This window comes from Ruditapes philippinarum, unplaced genomic scaffold (assembly GCF_026571515.1).
Source record: "Ruditapes philippinarum isolate M1 unplaced genomic scaffold, ASM2657151v2 ctg6141_1_1_1_1, whole genome shotgun sequence".
NCBI classification, from domain to species: domain Eukaryota; kingdom Metazoa; phylum Mollusca; class Bivalvia; order Venerida; family Veneridae; genus Ruditapes; species Ruditapes philippinarum.
This window is the reverse complement of record NW_026859376.1, coordinates 39,360-57,712: the sequence shown is the minus strand read 5'-3', so window position 1 is coordinate 57,712 and position 18,353 is coordinate 39,360. Positions and strand designations below refer to the sequence as shown.

Here is an 18,353-nt window from a genome sequence, read left to right as displayed (position 1 = left end):
AATCAATGAATTATCAATATTGCGCTATTCATTAAAAGCCCAGTCAGTGCAAGAATTCAGAAACTGGAAAATGACACTAATTAAGATATTGAGAAATTACCAAAATACTGATGCATGTAATCCTGATGTTAAGTGTATACTCATAATTTCCCATGCAGAATGACAGAGAAACAACTATATTATATTAGCCACAATAACTCTTGGGTATAACTCATTTGGTGTAGCATAACATTAATAACATAGGGAGAAAAAAAATAAAAATAAAACTTGTTAGCAGTACTTCTGACTAATCTATTTTGATAACAGATACATAATTAGTGCACAAATACAAAATCACATTCCATAATTACAGCAAAGAAATCAAGAACATCACTCAATGATTTAATCAAACATACACCATAATTAAATATATATACATAGTTTCCATCATACAGTCGCTCATTTAACTGATTATAATTGATATTTTTGATACATTTACGGGGGAGGTCATTGGAATATCTCTGGAGAAGACAGCTGCCATATATATAATAGCCTGACTTGGATATCAAAATACACGTCATTGAACACAAACAACAATTAAGAATTTTTTCATAGATTTTTTTTTCCATAGAACATAATGAATATTGTTAAAATATATTTTCTGTTTTCTTCTTTTGATATCAATAATATTTTTATTCTCAGAATAATGTACATAAATGAACTCTGCATTTAAAAATGTTACTTGTAATTTTAAATACCTACATTTTTATTTATATATATATTTTTTTTGTAGAAACTAGATATCTTCAGAAACATATTCATTTATTATTTGGTACTTTAACATTGATATACAATGAAATACAAAAATATAACAACATGTTTACATTACAATATTTTACATATTTCTAACATGTATTCTGTAACAATTCAATAACCAATCACACTGTGATAGAAAATGTATTTATTTTCTTCTTATTCTGATAACAGTAGCAATATTTTTCTAGCAATTTTAACACATATAGGTACGAGAATACTTAAAATTTGGAAGGAACTATAATAATTTTACTAATTTTCTCAGAATTTAAGATTATCGCTTTAAGAAGCTTTGATCAAAATCATTCTAAATCATTCTCATACATAATACAAAGGCAAAGGAATTCTTAATTTTGTGATGGAATAGATTATAGTACATATATTAAAACTTCAAAAGGTGTATCAATATAAGCACTTGAAATTTGCATTGTCTGTATGCTATCCCTGACATAGTGTCATTTATTCCTTGGCAATTCCAATAACACCACATGCTAGTCTTCCTCCAGCATTTCCAGTCGTCTTTGACAACTCGTGACCACCTTTACCAAGATCATCAACATCAGCGTGAACCTAAAGATAAATTGATTGTTTGATTATATTGCTTACCAAAATGTTCAGTGAACTTTTACTACATTAACACTCAGCCTTTTATTATCATGGATACAAGTTAAAATGTATTTGGGATATTCATCACTTTCAAGCCTTTTGAATGACCTTCATTTTGTTCTTAATTATCTAAATCAAAGTAACAGGTTTAACCTTTACCAGACAAAAGTAGCTCAAATAATGAACTACTTTCACAATGAAACAGTCTGTGAATGTTTCTTTAAATAATCATCACATGTTTAAAGTTATAAGAAAATAGCAGATAATGATAATATCAAGAGGGATAACAAGAGCTGTCGGTAGGACAGCAATGCTCGACTATTCTTAGTGCTTGATAGTAAAAAGAAATGCTTGATACAGTTACCTCTTCCTGTTTACAGGTTGGGGTCATGATGGTGAACAAGTGTGCAAAGTTTCAAAGCCATATGTCAATGGACTTTGAAAATATTTGAACTATTACAAAAACTTTAACGTAAATTCTAAGTCGAACAAGAGCTGTCGGTAGGACAGCAACGCTCGACTATTCTTAGTGCTTGATAGTAAAAAAAATGCTTGATAGAGTTACCTCCTTCTGTCTACAGGTTGGGGTCATGATGGTGAACAAGTGTGCAAAGTTTCAAAGCCATATGTCAATTGACTTTGAAAATATTTGAACTATTACAAAAACTTTAACGTAAATTCTAAGTCGAAAAAGGGGCATAATTCTGTCAAAATGCTTGATAGAGTTACCTCCTTCTGTCTACAGGTTGGGGTCATGATGATGAACAAGTGTGCAAAGTTTCAAAGCCATATGTCAATGGACTTTGAAAATATTTGAACTATTACAAAAACTTTAACATAAGTGGTTACGCCGACGCTCGGGTGACTACAATAGCTCTACTTATTCTTATCGAATAGTCGAGCTAAAAAGGGGCATAATTCTGTCAAAATGCTTGATAGAGTTACCTCCTCCTGTCTACAGGTTGAGGTCATGATGGTGAACAAGTGTGCAAAGTTTCAAAGCCATATGTCAATGGACTTTGAAAATATTTGAACTAATACAAAAGCTTTAACGTAAATTCTAAGTCAAAAAGGGGCATAATTCTGTGAAAATGCTTGATAGAGTTACCTCCTCCTGTCTACAGGTTGGGGTCATGATGGTGAACAAGTGTGCAAAGTTTCAAAGCCATATGTCAATGGACTTTGAAAATATTTGAACTATTACAAAAACTTTAACGTAAATTCTAAGTCGAAAAAGGGGCATAATTCTGTCAAAATGCTTGATAGAGTTACCTCCTCCTGTCTACAGGTTGGGGTCATGATGGTGAACAAGTGTGCAAAGTTTCAAAGCCATATGTCAATGGACTTTGAAAATATTTGAACTATTACAAAAACGTTAACATAAGTGGTTACGCCGACGCTCGGATGACTACAATAGCTCTACTTATTCTTATCGAATAGTCGAGCTAAAAAGTTTAAAATAGAAATTTATCAGCATAAGAGTGTTAACCAAAATCCCAAATGCAAGCTTGACAATTTTCTGCAATTTACATAGTTAAAAAGTTTGAACAGTCTATTTCAGCTATAGAAACTTCACTATGATTATGAAAACACAAGTAAATTTATCATTCAAGGCTGAAACAACGAAGCATTTCCTGATAATTTGCTCTTACAATTTTCTGTGTAGTCACACTAAAGTCAGAACAAATCTTTCTTGGTTTATAAATTTTCATATAGTATGCAAAGAATAAGCAGCCTCTTACTTAATAGTTCATCATGACTATAACATGTTCAACAATCAACAAATACAATGTTATGTCATAATCATACCTGTATTAAACCGTTATGTTATGTTACTAAGCAAACATTTCTTGAGATGAGTGACATGTCATTGTTATGGTCATATAGCAATTATTCAATTCAATTTCCTCTCCATGCATGCTCTTATTGTATTTTACATTGAAGAATTTTGAAGTAGAACCAGCAACCTTCCATATAAATCTATCTAAATAGCTACTTCGAAATAAGTAGTCCAAATTCCCTTGTTGGATTTGAACTCACAATTGCTAGGAGAATTTTTTTTATACGCTTTGCTTTGAGTTTTAAAAAGCCTTGAAATATAATACATGTAAACATGGAACTAAATAGGATAATATACCGATATGGAAATGTTCTTTTGGAAAATGACATAAAGTAATAATACATACGACAAGTGTTCTACCAATGATAGATCTTTCCCCTGTAAGACTGATCACACTGTCTGTAATGTTTACATTACAACATCCATTCTCATCAGCTGTCACATTACCTAAATCACCAACATGTCTGAAATCAACCAATAAACTAGTCAATCAACTAAAGTGTTTATCAAAAGATTAAATAGCTCTCTTATCTGAAACCAGTCAATAAACTAGTCAATATATATATATTTTTTGTTGTTGTTTGATTGGGTTTTAGGTAACACCAACACAGTATAGGTCATTTGGCGACATTCCAGCTTTACTGGTGGAGGAAGACCTCAGGTGCCTTTTCGTGCATTATTTCAGGCATGAACAGGCACCTGAGTAGAACCACTGACATTCCATAAGCTAGATGGATAGCTTCCTCACATGAAAGAATCCAAAGTCCCTGTCGGGAAAACTAGCCAATAAACTAAAATGTTTATCAAAAGATAAAATAGCTCTCGTATCTATAGCAGTTCAGAAGAATTTTGACCATGTTAGAACTTTTTTAAAATCTTTTAAAAATGAGTGGCTGAAATTGTAACAAACTGAACAACAGCCACTGCCAAGCGGGGCATATGCTCAACTTTATCTTATTTCTAAGATGAAGAACATTGTAATCAGAGGTTCTCTAAGATTTTTTTTTAGAAAACATTTTCTTTTACAAAATTTAATTATAATTTTGTATTTGACCAGGTCATTTAAAGATTATCTATTATTCAACATGTCAATGTTGTCATAGTATTGTTTATTTCTAGTATGAATCAAGTACAGTGTATGTCAATAAATAACAAAATTATGACAATTTAAGCCGGATTTAAAAGTCAAGATCAGTTAAAAGTCAAATTTGATTTTCTTGAAAATCTTGTGCTAAAGGTAGTTGTATTCAAGTATGAAGACAAGCATGAAGACATTCTCTGATTACAAATCAAAACAAATTACAGCAAAAATCGAGCTATATCCAATAATTTGACCTTCAAGGTAAAGGTCAATTATGTGTTGAAATCAATATCAGGGACTGGCAGGTCTTGTCCAAAGAATTGTTGAATCCAAGTATGAAGATAATACAGTTATAAATAAAAAGAATATGATTAATGTTGAAGTTTGTTGACGACAACAGGAACAACATGCTGAATGAAGCAATAGCTCAAAATTGTTTTGTAATTTCTTTTCATTATATCATAAATTTGTAATATGCAAGAAAAAGAATCAAACACCGGCTGTCGTCAGAGACAGGAATATCTAGCTTTCGGGTAACTGCTTAGCGAAAACTCTGCAGAGCCTCGTAACCACCGTAAACAGTTACCCTCAAGCTAGATATTCCAGTCTGTAACAGCAGCCAATGTAAGATTCTTATATTCTTTATAAGGAGAAAGATTTTGTTCCTGTGACTGCTTAGTGTATTCATTTCGAGGACATTTATAGAATATGGGTAGAAAAATTCAAATTGAAGAAATGAAAATTTTTCCTGTTTCTCCCTTTATTTATTACTGGTTTATTTATTGTAAGTTACACAAGCGCCAGCACTTATCTGAATCATATCTTAATTTTTGTAAGCACAATCGTATATTGAAATTCGAAAATTCGTGTTGTCAGATTTTACAGAATTGGCAAGGTTGATTTTTTAAGCACTTACATAATAAAAATTTAGTTGAACTTGAATGTTCTTATGTTCACTTATAGTATCATATTAACATTATATCCATAAGTGTGTCGTCTGATTTGCGTCTGTCCGTCTTTCTAAGTCAAACAGAACATATAACAGTCAACAACAGTTAACTCATCCGAATGGGATGCAACAATATATTACCTCTTTTCATCAGTAGGTCCAGCATGATCAACATTATCTGGGTTATAGTGAGGACCTGCACTTGTACAACCTGAATCAATGAATGGACAAAAATATTTACATTTTAAATCATTAACATTTATGTATATATATATTTGAATGGAAAATATATAAAAGAACAACAGAACTAGTATATTGTAGAAAATAATAGCTGTTAATTTACCCTTGATATTTTTAAAAATTAAGTACAATAACACTATACAATGGTGAACTGAAACACATACTATAATATCATAACCTGATATTCCAATGCATCTTAATCTTCATTAATCACTGTATTACTTGAGAATCAATGGCATAAACATTATTTTTATCATATTTAGCTGAAAATGTGCTGTGTTTAAGCATAAACAAAAACCTATATTCTTGCCAGGCTCTTCTAAGTGAGTTCTTATTGCACCCATTGCAATCTAATATTGCTGTTTATCAATTTTAATATATTGAACCCAACCAAAATGACCCAACTGATCCTTGATAGCACTGATGTAGTAGTTAAGACATGAAATGACACTGATAGAACAACCATTCATCTAAAATATAAGCTATCCAATATAATTCAATAATAGCAAGAGACTTTGGTATGTGGGACTTGCATACTGTGGTAAAGGCATACCCGGTAAACATTTTAATCTAGAATCATCTTCAAGCAGTTCCAAAACTCAAAAGAAAATTGAAATTTTCTTGCACCAACAGCTGTCCTTAAATTGTAACCTTGATCTTAAACTAGTGTCTGATGCAGATTTTGCACATCCTTTCAAGTCCTCGATGAATTTTTCAAGGGTCACTCGCCCTGCTGGTTGGGCGAGTGACCCTTCATAAAATGTACTCGCCCTGCAATTTGATGGACAAAATTTGTAAAACTCAAACATAAAACTCAAATTTGCTATTTACCGGGTCTATATTGATATAATTGCCTTTATTTACATATTGTTTAATAATGATTATAATACTTTTCATTCTTTTGATAGATCTCTAAAATCTTCAACATAACTTGAATACTTATTTTAACGCATGCGTGTACTCTGCTAAAAAATCGACCTCTTTATCAAGTATAAAACATTACCGAACGTGTATGCATAGAACATTTTCAAGTGCTGCTGTCATTATGGAATTGATTCACCATTCACGTTTGGTCAAGTTTTATTCCTAGTCATAAGGTCAATTTCCAGTTTTCATTTGACAGTATTACGATTGAAATGCCATCTGCAGTTTGATCTTTTTTACCGGAAAAATTCATTTACATTAAATCTTTAGAGAAACATCATTGGATCAGGAGAATCTCACTCGCCCTGTCGGGCAAATGCTAGCGAGCAAGTGGATTTGTCAAGGCCAGCTTTCAATGAGATGAACATTTGCTGATTTTAACTTTTCTGTGATCTCAACCATAAAACTGAGCATCTAGCACCCGAGTTTAGCATAATATCTCAATTAGAGATACATTTGAAGTAGGTATTATCAGTATCCTTCAAGCAGGTCAAAACAAATAAATCAGATCAATATTGCTAGTTTGAACTTTGAGCTGTGACATGACCTCTAAAATGTTCTACTCTTTAGCACATGTTTGACTGTATGTCATTCAAAACAAATTCCCTTTATACATATTATACAAGAAATAAAAAAATTACCATCTGAGTTATCACCAAATGCATGTACGTGGAATCCATGTTGACCTGGCTTCAAACCACTTATACTTCCAGTTACGGTCACAGTTTTTTTAGCAGTCTGAAAATAAAACATGTCTCATTTATTCTGCAATCTGCATAACTAAGACTATCATTAAATACAATTGTTTATCAATATTAGAGCTGTCTTTCATTCAGCGCAAAGCATATAGACCATCGACATTGATATCAAATAGCAAATATCAATGATACACCAACAAATTGATGATTGCCTAGAATTCACTTTCATATCTGTTAAAATGATGTTTTGTTTATACATTTGTTTTGTCTTGTTTTTATATGTCAATTGCATGATATTTTTTTTCTGATCACAACTATGAAATACATACATATATGTCCATCACATAACAACGGCATGGTTTTACACATGGACACCTGTTTCTGTATTATGTTTTGGGTGAATTTTCATAATTTTAAGACTTTTAATTATTTAGTCAAAATTATCAATATTTCCAAGGTTGTCAATCTGTTGTTGACAGAAAAATACTGACAATACATCAATATTGTTTCTAATCAATATATCACCAATATCCTTAATTGTCAGAGCAACAGATAAGCTTTGAATGTAAATTGGGTATTACTCCATCATTTCCTTTGGAATTGGGTATTAGCTCCATTTAATTGGGTATTCCAAAACTCCATACCCTATGATTTTAAAGTCAATTGGGTATTCAATTTTTTTTTCTTTCGTCCCTTTGTACGATGCCATATTGCATACAGCTGGGACCTACTTATTGACCGTCCCCGCAAAAACAACAGTCTCTGCCGGTCTGTAAAGACTGTCAACCTGATCAACAGTCTCTGCCGGTCTGTAAAGACCGTCAACCTGATCGACGGTCTCTTGCTTTATTGATATGGCTTCGCTGGTCTTTGGAAACCGGGGACCTTCAAAGACCGGAGACCGTCAATTAGTTAGCATTTGATTTGGAGATATTCGGATAGGATGCTTATCCATATAATTTGTCCAAAACTACCAGCGTATGACAGGTTAATTTTGTGGTGATGAAAATGACAATACGCGTGGGTTTTGAAGACAATTGCGTATTTTATTTATTTAAATGGGTTTTGATACCCTTTTTAAAAAAATCAATTGCGTATTTTATAAAATTAATTCGAACTAACAAAGCAGATTATTGAATAATTTTATTTCAATATTCAAAATTTGATTCACAAAAATACGAATATCAAAACAATTTTAAATTTTACCCATTCTGTATTACTTTGCAACAGGTAAATAAGAAAATGTTAAACTACTAAAACCGTATTATGTGATTGTCATAATATTTTAAATATACACTAAAGTTTCAATACATTTCTGAATGTTGCGGAAAGATGCCACAGTCTTATAACATAATTGCACTTCCAATAAAAGTATGTGGAGAGTCAAGAGTATTTCGATCCCAAAGATATAATATTTAACTCAAAGATAATCAGCAAGGTATTCCAACAAATCTGGGTCAACTCAGGCCTAAAATAAAATTTAATTTGTTTCCCCTACCTACCCAATAAATTTGCCCCTACCCAAAAGATTTTTTTTATGTTTGCATGTGTGTTTGACTCATTTGATCTCTTTGTTGATGTATTTCAAGCATAAATACTATGCTACAATGTACATGACACGACTGTCTCATCTTTCAAACCTGGGTGATTTCTGACTTTCGGGTTTTCCTGCGGCAGTTTGCGTGCAATTAAGGATCTGTTCATAGTGTTGATAGAAAAATATATATTGCATTGATTCCATGCTAAAATCAGACGATATAACCACCGGGTGGAAAATTTTGACACCAGGAACAGACATACCCATAATTTTCGTACTCAGATGTTGCATATCTTGTCTATAACAATATAACAAAAATAAAAAAAAAAATTTCTATTTCAAATTTTTTTTAATAGTGAGCTCGAAGAGCTGACCCGAAGGGCCTGCTCGCAAAGCGAGCTTTACGGTAACGCAAGTACCTGCTAGATAGTGATGGTTTTGCAAACTTTGGTCCGAAGTACCGAACTGACACATCGCAACTTTTCGAATTACAAGAGAACGATAAAAGCTGAGGTATTCTGATTGAAAACGGAAGCTTAGAGTTGTGTCCTGCGCACTTATATGGGAACAGTATCTTTCAATTAGAATGGTCTGGAGTCCGACCAATTTTATGAAAAAAGTTGTCTCGGCTGGGTCACGTGATTAGGTTATCCACCGACCATGATCTGGTGCATTACAATACCCTTCAAAAATAAAATTAAAGCTAATGTTTTGATGTATCAATCAAAAAATATTCTATTTGAAAGACCCTAATGGAAACCATAATAGGTCAGGGAACCAGAATAAACTGAAGCAGTGTATAAAATACCGAATGACAATTTTAAAACGGAAAATGTAAAATAACAAGAGCTGTCCGTAAGACAGCGCGCTCGACTTTTTTATTGCTTGCCAATAAAAAAAGTTTTTGCAGTAAAAGGCAATACAAGAATCTCTGTATTTTTAAAGTGAACAATGGCCATGAGCATTAAGATATTTAGTGAAGAATTATTTTACTGAATTGTGTGATACCCTTGAACACTGCAGCAAAGTTTGAAATGTTTAAGTCAAAACATTGACAGTTAAGGGCCATAATTCAAATAAAATCTTTGACAGAATTACCTTCTCCTGGACATGTTTGGGAATCATGATTGTAAACAAGTATTCCAACTTTCAAATTAATATCTCAAACAGTTCAGTCAAAAAGTGGACTGGTACTAAAAACTTAACCAAGATTCTAAGTCGATAAAAGGCCTTAATTTTTAAAACAAATCCTTGACAGAGTTACCTTCTCTTGCGTACAGATGGGGGTAATGATGTGAAATAGCATTAAAAGTTTCAAAGCAATATCTCAAAGGGTTAAGGCAATAAGTGGATTTTACCCATATTCAATGTATTTTCTAAGTCAAAAAGGGGCATAATTCTGTCAAAAACCTTGACAGAGTTATGTCCTCTTGTCTGTTGATGAAGGTCGTGATGGTAAACAAGTATGGTCAGTTTCAAAGCAATACCTCCAATGGTTTTGAAATAAAGTGAGGTGGTACAAAAAACTTAACCAAGCTCAATACGCCGGGGCGAGTAGGATAGCTCCCCTTTTCATAGAAAAGTCGAGCTAAAAATGAACAACTATTTTATACTATTTCACAGTTAAAGAAAATCGAGCTGGCTTTGAGGCTTTGCCTTTTTCATATTTTATATTGATATCATATTACATGAATAACAAAACAAGATTAAACATATTTAAGCAGGCTGGTGAGAATGCCCAATTGGACTTAAGACATAGAATATCATATTTCTAGAAAAATAATTAATATGTTTCTATCTCACTTGTTTTGTTTATTAAGCATTGATATATGATACAAATCAAAATAAAAATACTTCTGTTATCGTTAATTTTCCAAGAATTATTTCCCTTTTTTCCCATTTTCTAGACACAAAATATTTGAAGGTCATAAAAATGATATTGTAATGTAAAATTCTAAATAGAAATGTTTCCAACAACTTCATTTTGCTCTAGATTATTGCGCCAGTACCTTTATTACATAAATTAAATATTCTGTTTCTGGCACTTATATTTTGATAATTCTTTAACACTGAACATTATACTTTAGTTTCACCCATTGTTTTCTCGTTTAGGGCATAAGCATTCTTTTACTTGGGGACCATACGTCGCTTTTCATGGAATGGCACTACTGTCACATTGAAGGTTCTATGATAACCGCCGTATGAAAACATCTGCGGATGTTTCTTAATTCAAAATTTCACCATTTTCGTGTTAAATTTTGAATTCTGCTTAAGCCAGTGCCAGGGGGTGTGGACGGTAACTTGCACTTTCCAGTACCTTCCATGAACAGGCTCAATCAAACCGAGCCAGCAACATTTTCAATTTTGTTGTGGTGGACTTTCTTTTGGGATTCTGTTTTCCTCTATTTTGAAGTTTTCTCTGAAAACTGAATGAAATGTATGCTGACAGGTGTTGGCGCAATGAATTACAGCATAAAGAAGTTATTTAACTTATTTGTTTTACACTTTGCATGCGTAACATACTTTTTAAGGACTTCAAAAATTATGTGTTATTAAAACACGAAAAAGGGGAAATAATTCTCACCAAAGTGACAGTAGCCAAATATTTTTCTTTCTGTTTATGTCAAATATTATTCTCAATAAACTGACAAAGATTAAAAGAAATATCTTAACTTCTTTTCTAGAAATATGATTTTTTTAATTTATGACATAAACCCGATCGGGCATTTTCACCAGCCTGTTTAGGTCATATCTGGGGCAATTGCAGCAATGATCTGATCAATGATATCATAAAATTTCCAAAAAGAGCAGCAAGAATAATTCTAGATAAAAGTTATGATGCACCCTCCAGTGATTTGTTTAAAGAACTAAATTGGATGAGATTTGATGAAAGAATGAAATACAAAAAAGCAATCATAATATTTAAATCTATCAATAACCTACCATATCCACAATACATGCAAAGTAAATTCCAATTTGTACACCAAAAACATGAGCGCAACTTAAGATCTACAATTAGTTCAGACCTAGCTGTTCCACGACCTAAGAAAGAATTTTTCAGAAAATCCCTAGTATACTCTGGCCCTAAATTATGGAATAATATCCCTCTCAACATAAAAAAATCTAAAACAGTTCAGGAATTTCAAGCTTCCATATCTATCCTGGCATTTCTCATCATTAAATTAATCATTTTATAACAAAATTAGAATCCAATCATTTGATGTACCACTTAAAACGTATTTCCCACTTCTTTTAATTTGATATGTACTTCTTTGACATGTATTATGCTATGAATGGACTGTAAATATTTAACAATTATTTTTGTAATATTGTAGTTGTATATATTGTAAATTATGTTTTTATTAGAGGCCCATATGGAAGATTGGGAAACCAAATGTGTAGCCTCGATAAATAAAGCCTTTACTTACTTACTTAGCCCGGGTCTCCACGATTCCGGTGTACATATTTTATACAAGGTGTTTTTCATATAAAATTTTACTAACTTGATAAAAAGAAGGGATAAACAACTTCATTAACATTTAATCCTCTTAAAAATGCATTACAGAGTTCTGTTACTATGAAATTCTCGCTCACTACAAATGTAAACAATGGTCGACCATTTTGTATGACGTAGTTAAACAGACTTCATGCTACCGGTGCACTGGTAAAAATGTTATTTATATGGAAAGCCATTGCAGTTTTAATAGCAAAAATATCATTTTAGCATTCTTGTATTCATATCTAAAAAACAAACTTAAAAACAACATAAAAACGTGTGTTTCAATAGTTTACTGTTCCTCTTTTATCACCCCCAAGGGATCTCTGTATTAGAATCTTACACTCCCAATTGCAGGTGTATATTATACCATGTGACTGGATTCAAAAATTCCCCCCTTCACTTAATTTTAGCGTTGTTGTGATTTTCTGGTCCTTTTATATCATTTAATCTATGTATAGGTTAGAGTGCATATTGGGTGTTCTTCGTAAATAAGAAAGCAAAAAAGGAGCGGAGCTTGCGAAGCGACTGTAGCTTTCTTATTTACAAAGAACATCCAATATGCACTCTAACCGGCTTAGTGCTCCGCCCATTTTTTCCGCCCAACACACTGCGTGACGTCACACGATAGCCTAAATGTATATAACCATATTTGGAAGAGGTAGCGGTACACATTTTCGGGTCACGTGTTTTGCATAGCTTATTCCCGCATTCTGTCAGGTAAATCAGACAATATCACGGTGCATATCCATATCGGTACCCTCTTCAAACAGTACCCTCTTTGAACATACACAGGTCATTCTCTGTTAAAATCAAACCAGCGATGGATAACAATGCAGTAAAAATTTATTGTAATAAGGAAAGGAGGTATGACACGTAGAAAAGATGTATACTGTACCACGGAACACTAGAATGTTTTATTTATGTGCTGACTTGTCATGTGCCCAATTTTGATATACTGCAACTTCACAATAAGCTACAAAAAGTTGACATGTCTTGCCTCGCCCGTCACTTCGACATATTTTTCGAGCTGAACTGAACCTGTAGCTTGATTATATATGCATCATACATATTAATTATGTTCATATAAATATCATCTTCGAATAAATGGCAGTATATTGTCAAAAATAAATGTAAAATTAATAAAAACACCCTACTTTCGGTTTTGCAGCGGCACGGGCTGTAATATTTACATAAAAATTAAGAAATAGTACATACATACTTTGTTGGAATAAGTGAACTTTTTATTTGGAAATAATAAAATGATACTGGTTCCGTAAGTAATAAAAACATTTTTACTGTTATTTTGCCTGTTTTCATTTCAATGAACCTCTTTTTTTAATTCTATGCGGTAGTGACGATATACACGTGCGTGTACGGAAAAAAACATGATGCATAAATATTGATTAGTAGGAGTAAACTTCAAGATCTCTGCACATGCGTATATTTCACTTTAGCGCCCTTCGAAACTTAGCCCCGCCCACTTGCGTTTTATAATATAAAACGTCCAGTTTATATAAAATCTGTTCTATTAAGATTTGAAACCTGAAAATTTGAAAAATCCTCGTCGGTGATTGGCTTAAAAAATTGGCGAGCAGTAATTTATTTATATGATGAAGATTAAATATCAATATGGCACTTTACACAGTCTCCCTTAAAGGACTGAATGAAACTGACTTTTTAATTTTCACAAACTATTTTATATGCACTAATGGCTTTCCATAGATTTTTTTTCCGCCAAAAATGATGTCAAAAGGTCAAGTGACATGTAATGGAGGTTGAATGACGTCACCACCTGTCATTTTTTATTTTTTTGGAAAAAAAAGTGTTTTGTAGAGTGACCAATTCATGCAATGGAGGAATAGGATAGTAAAATAAAAATAAGGTAGGATATGTGAAATATTTCCTTCAGAAACTCATGAAAATGTTTAAAAACTTTGAAATAGCCACTATTACTGGGAGCATGTCAATATAAACGCTCGGTAGGTGGCGTTGACAATAATATCGCGAGATATGTGAATATACCGGTACCATGGAGTTACCGGTATCATGGGGTTCGAGTATACTTACTTATATCAATGAGACTAGCATCTTTAGGACAAAATGTAGTCCAACTAATTGTAGACCTTTACTGCGTGACAAGATATTGTGCTATTTTTGTGTCTGGTCAATATCTCGCCTCTAAAAGCGAGATTCTGCCTCTGAACAAAAATATCTCAGAATCTTGCTTCGGCACGTCAATATATTTTGACTAGGACAAAATGTAGTCAAAATATATTGACGTGCCAAAGCTTGATTCTGAGATATTTTCGTTCTGGGGCAGAATCTCGCTTTAACGTCAAAACCAAAAGGAGACCTTTCTGTGGTGAAACGTGGATTTCGATGTTAATGTAAAAATGCAGACAATTTAAACTAAGAATCTATTCAACAATACAATTTTAAGGAATCAACAGCACAAAAAGTGCTAGACTATCAACTTAAAAGAAAGTAAACCACGTTAGTTTCATTTCACCGTCTCGTTTGTGTACCAACGCCGCCATATTGTGATGTTGCTACAGTAATGTAACATGTACGCTAAAAATCGATATTGTTTGGTACCGTGAATGTTGTCATTTATTTTTGCATGGCAAAAAAAATATGAATAAAAATGTTAAACAGTGCTTATTATTCTTTAATGTTGTTATTATTATTTATATTTATTGCTACATTAAAATAAATCGCCAGGAAATAATCTTTAACTATTTTTTCTAATTGATTGAAATCTTTAAAATGATGCGGAGAAACTTTTAATTTAGACCTCTTAATTTTCTATAAACATGTTTATTAAAGGATAAATAGATACTGTATTTCATTAAAATTTATATTGTCACCACTCTGTAGTATTATCTATGTTAGAATAATTATGTTAGTTACAACTTGCTGCGTATTAAAAACAGCAACTCCTTGCCTAGGAAAGTTTTGTTTTCCAAACGTGCATTACGCTATGAAAGATTTTTTGAATTCAAATGGTAAATTCTTGTGTTAATTTTTCATTCCTCAACAGTTTTCAGAAAAGTAAAACTCGTTACTCCGAGCGCCCATTTTTCGTTTGTCTACGTGTACATGTACCATTTATCCGTGTATAATAAAAGACTATAATCATAGCATGCCGTAATGGCCTGGATATTTGGGTGTTGTTTAAGCGATGTTCCAGAAAAGTTTTTGTTCCGGTATAGAAAATATATTCAACCATGTATTTATTTTTGAAACGTTACGTGTCAACTATTCCACAACGCCGACACCGGTACGCTGACCAATATACACTTCGGAAATGTTGACACTGCGTAGTTCTGTTTCTTTCTTACTTAAATTCTTTGTGTCAACTTAAAATTTATAAGATTAAGTTTTAAATAAATTTGATTTATAGATAAGTATTTAAATTGGAGCCGTACGTGATTCCTATCCGGAATCAGTTAAACAATTTTCCATGCTGACATGGTCCAAATTGTAAAGAAAAGTTATTTTTAGATTGGTATAACATGTATTTATTTTTCAATTTATAATTATAAATATACTTGATGATTCATTTTAAAGACGATAATCTTATGCTTAAATTTCTTTCTATAATTCATTTATGAAAATTGTTTAAACGGTGGTAAGAATTTAAATGTGTTACGGTCACGAGTTTTCTCGGTATATTTTCCCGGCTCTGAATTTACGCAAGATATACCAACCTTTTCATTTAATATTTAGGAACTATTTTCTGGTTTTCTGTCTAAATACACTAAAAGGTTAAAAATTATTGAAAAAAAAAAAGAACTGAAGAGGCGCCGTGTTTTCTTGCCGATTTTAAAAGTTCGTTTTCCAAAGCAACATCTTTAATACTTGGGGCAGTAGCAATCTGTATCATAGTATTGTTTAAAATGAGTAAACGTGTTGCATAACCCGTAAATCTTATATGATTGGACAAGAATCAAAGAAATCACAGACACTTTGGGTGTGGAGCTCAAAATGCCTTAAAAATCTAAAAGAAATGTATGTTTGTCAACGTTGGGGTGCCACGTTTGAATTTGTCGAAAGATTTTGTAAATGGAGTAAAACGGCGATAATCTCCTGTTGCGTTGTTTATATTGATGTTGAAGTTTAGAATTGACCATCATCATGAAGAATTATATCTTCTGTGTCGGTGGGCTAAAGGATTATGTGAAAATATTGGAAATTGAATAAAATACATGGTGTTTTTGACGGTAGGTGTGCGGATTTTTTCCGGCGAACATTTTTATCTTGTGTATTATTATAGACGTTGAAATATGAATTTTTGTTTCAAAACGGCTTATATTAAGTATTTTTATATATATATACAGGATCAGTACATGTGCTGGGATTGACAAATATGCATTTCTTTATTTTAAAATCGTTTTGAGCTCCACACCCTACACCTCTGTGAAAGAAGCGGCGCAGCGTTTTGTTTATGTAACATTGTAAAATAACCGCGTTGATTCTTCAAATCGCACTTCGCCATGCGTGTATTTTATAGAAGAAAATAATTTCTTAGACGGCATAAGAGTGAAATGTATGGAATAAATCTTTACTGTATACCAACATTATGAAAGTCTTTTGCAAAACAAAAAACAACAAACAAAAATGAAGCTGGCACCTGTTTCATGAAATAAATTTCCGAGTATTTTTCCCTGTGCCACGGTCATTTTAAAACAATTTCATTCCTACATGTGTGTGTGTTTTTCTTTCTATAAACATCTTCAGAAAGCTTTTTGGAATAAACTAGCCAGAATTATGGACCTGCGTGGATGAGAAAATAAAAAAATAAATAAATACATGGAATGTTGTTTCCGCACATACATGTATAATGTCGAGGCACCGCGTTTGACATTCATTCGTTTTATTATTGATAATGAATATTTTGAACATTGAAAATATCGTTTAATAGTTAATCAACATTAATATAAATAACAGACTGTCAAATTCCTTAGAATGGTGTCCTCTCGTAGTCGCTAAGGCACTAGGAAAATCCGTACGTTGCTCTTTAAACATATAAACCTCGTGTTTCTGCTATTAACATATTCCTATTTTTATCATAATCGTGGGAAAAAAATCTATAGTTACCAATAGGTCCCATGTCCTATATTGACTGGGAAAGCTGAACAAAATATTTTTTTATAAACTAGAAAATGCTTTGTGAGGAGTCCATTTACAGAGTAGCTTTTCTAAAAAGATAATGATGATTCTGATATTTCTAAGAACGCTCTGACAATAACGAATAAGTTTTGCATCTGCCCCAATAAAATAATATTTTCATCCTTTCATAGTTATTAATTTTTTTGCATAAATAAATGTCTTAAATATAACATTAAACTTGATATTTTACTAAGAGTGTTTCGGCGTTTCTCATGCAGTAACGCAGTACCGCATACACACCAGTGTAGTTATTAATAGTGTATTTGTCACGTGACATTAGCAGCGATGTCTTTATTTTGATGGTTCATGTGTTTACTTTTCTATCAAAATCTTTATGTTAGGAATATTTTCACAAATAAAACATGAAATTGATGTAGAAATGAGTAATCTTTAAAGGTATCGTAACAAATTTATTCAAATATGAATTATAATACGATTTTAGACGGTCCAAAGCTTGCGCTCAAAATCCCGGCGCAAATTTCACCACAGAAAAGGTACTTTTTATGTTGTACGTAGAGGCGAGATATTGCCCAGACACGAAAATAGCACAATATCTCGTCGCGAAGTACAATTAGTTGGACTAGGACAAAATGGATCTGTGCCCATTTGACTTTGCTTTCATTCACTTGGTTTCCACTGCATAGGTAAGTTGAAGGGTAACCACACAATTTCACACATTAACTATATAAAGTTATATACAGCAAAATGGTGTACTAGTTATGATTAAAACTGATTAAAATACTTTTCTATTACAGACTACATGTATACCCCACCCACATTTTCTTACTACTTTGAACTTCATAATAATTTAGCATACATCTTGTTTGAAAGTGATTACGCCTTTCACTGCATCGCTGACTAAAACACACTTTGCAAGAAGTGACATGATGCTGTTTCTGAGAACTGTCAAGGTGTAATAAAGAGGATATGGAGGACTCAAGTTGAACTAGTTTTTGCTAGGTAACCCGGCGACTTTTTTTTGCACACGGTACTAAATAATTTCGTATTTTCATGG

At 32.4% G+C, this 18,353-nt stretch overlaps 1 protein-coding gene across 1 annotated transcript; it reads right to left on the bottom strand.

Annotated features, from left to right (window-relative positions):
* Nucleotides 1-267: 267 nt before the first annotated feature.
* LOC132756296 (uncharacterized) lies at nucleotides 268-18,347 on the bottom strand. The gene is made up of 5 exons (XM_060747330.1): nucleotides 18,156-18,347; nucleotides 7,074-7,170; nucleotides 5,410-5,479; nucleotides 3,585-3,702; nucleotides 268-1,362 (listed from the first exon to the last, which is right to left on the bottom strand). Exons 1-5 carry the CDS (start codon nucleotides 18,222-18,224, stop codon nucleotides 1,252-1,254), a joined length of 465 nt encoding a protein of 154 aa, XP_060603313.1. The 5' UTR covers nucleotides 18,225-18,347; the 3' UTR covers nucleotides 268-1,251.
* Between the last annotated feature and the right edge of the window lie 6 nt (nucleotides 18,348-18,353).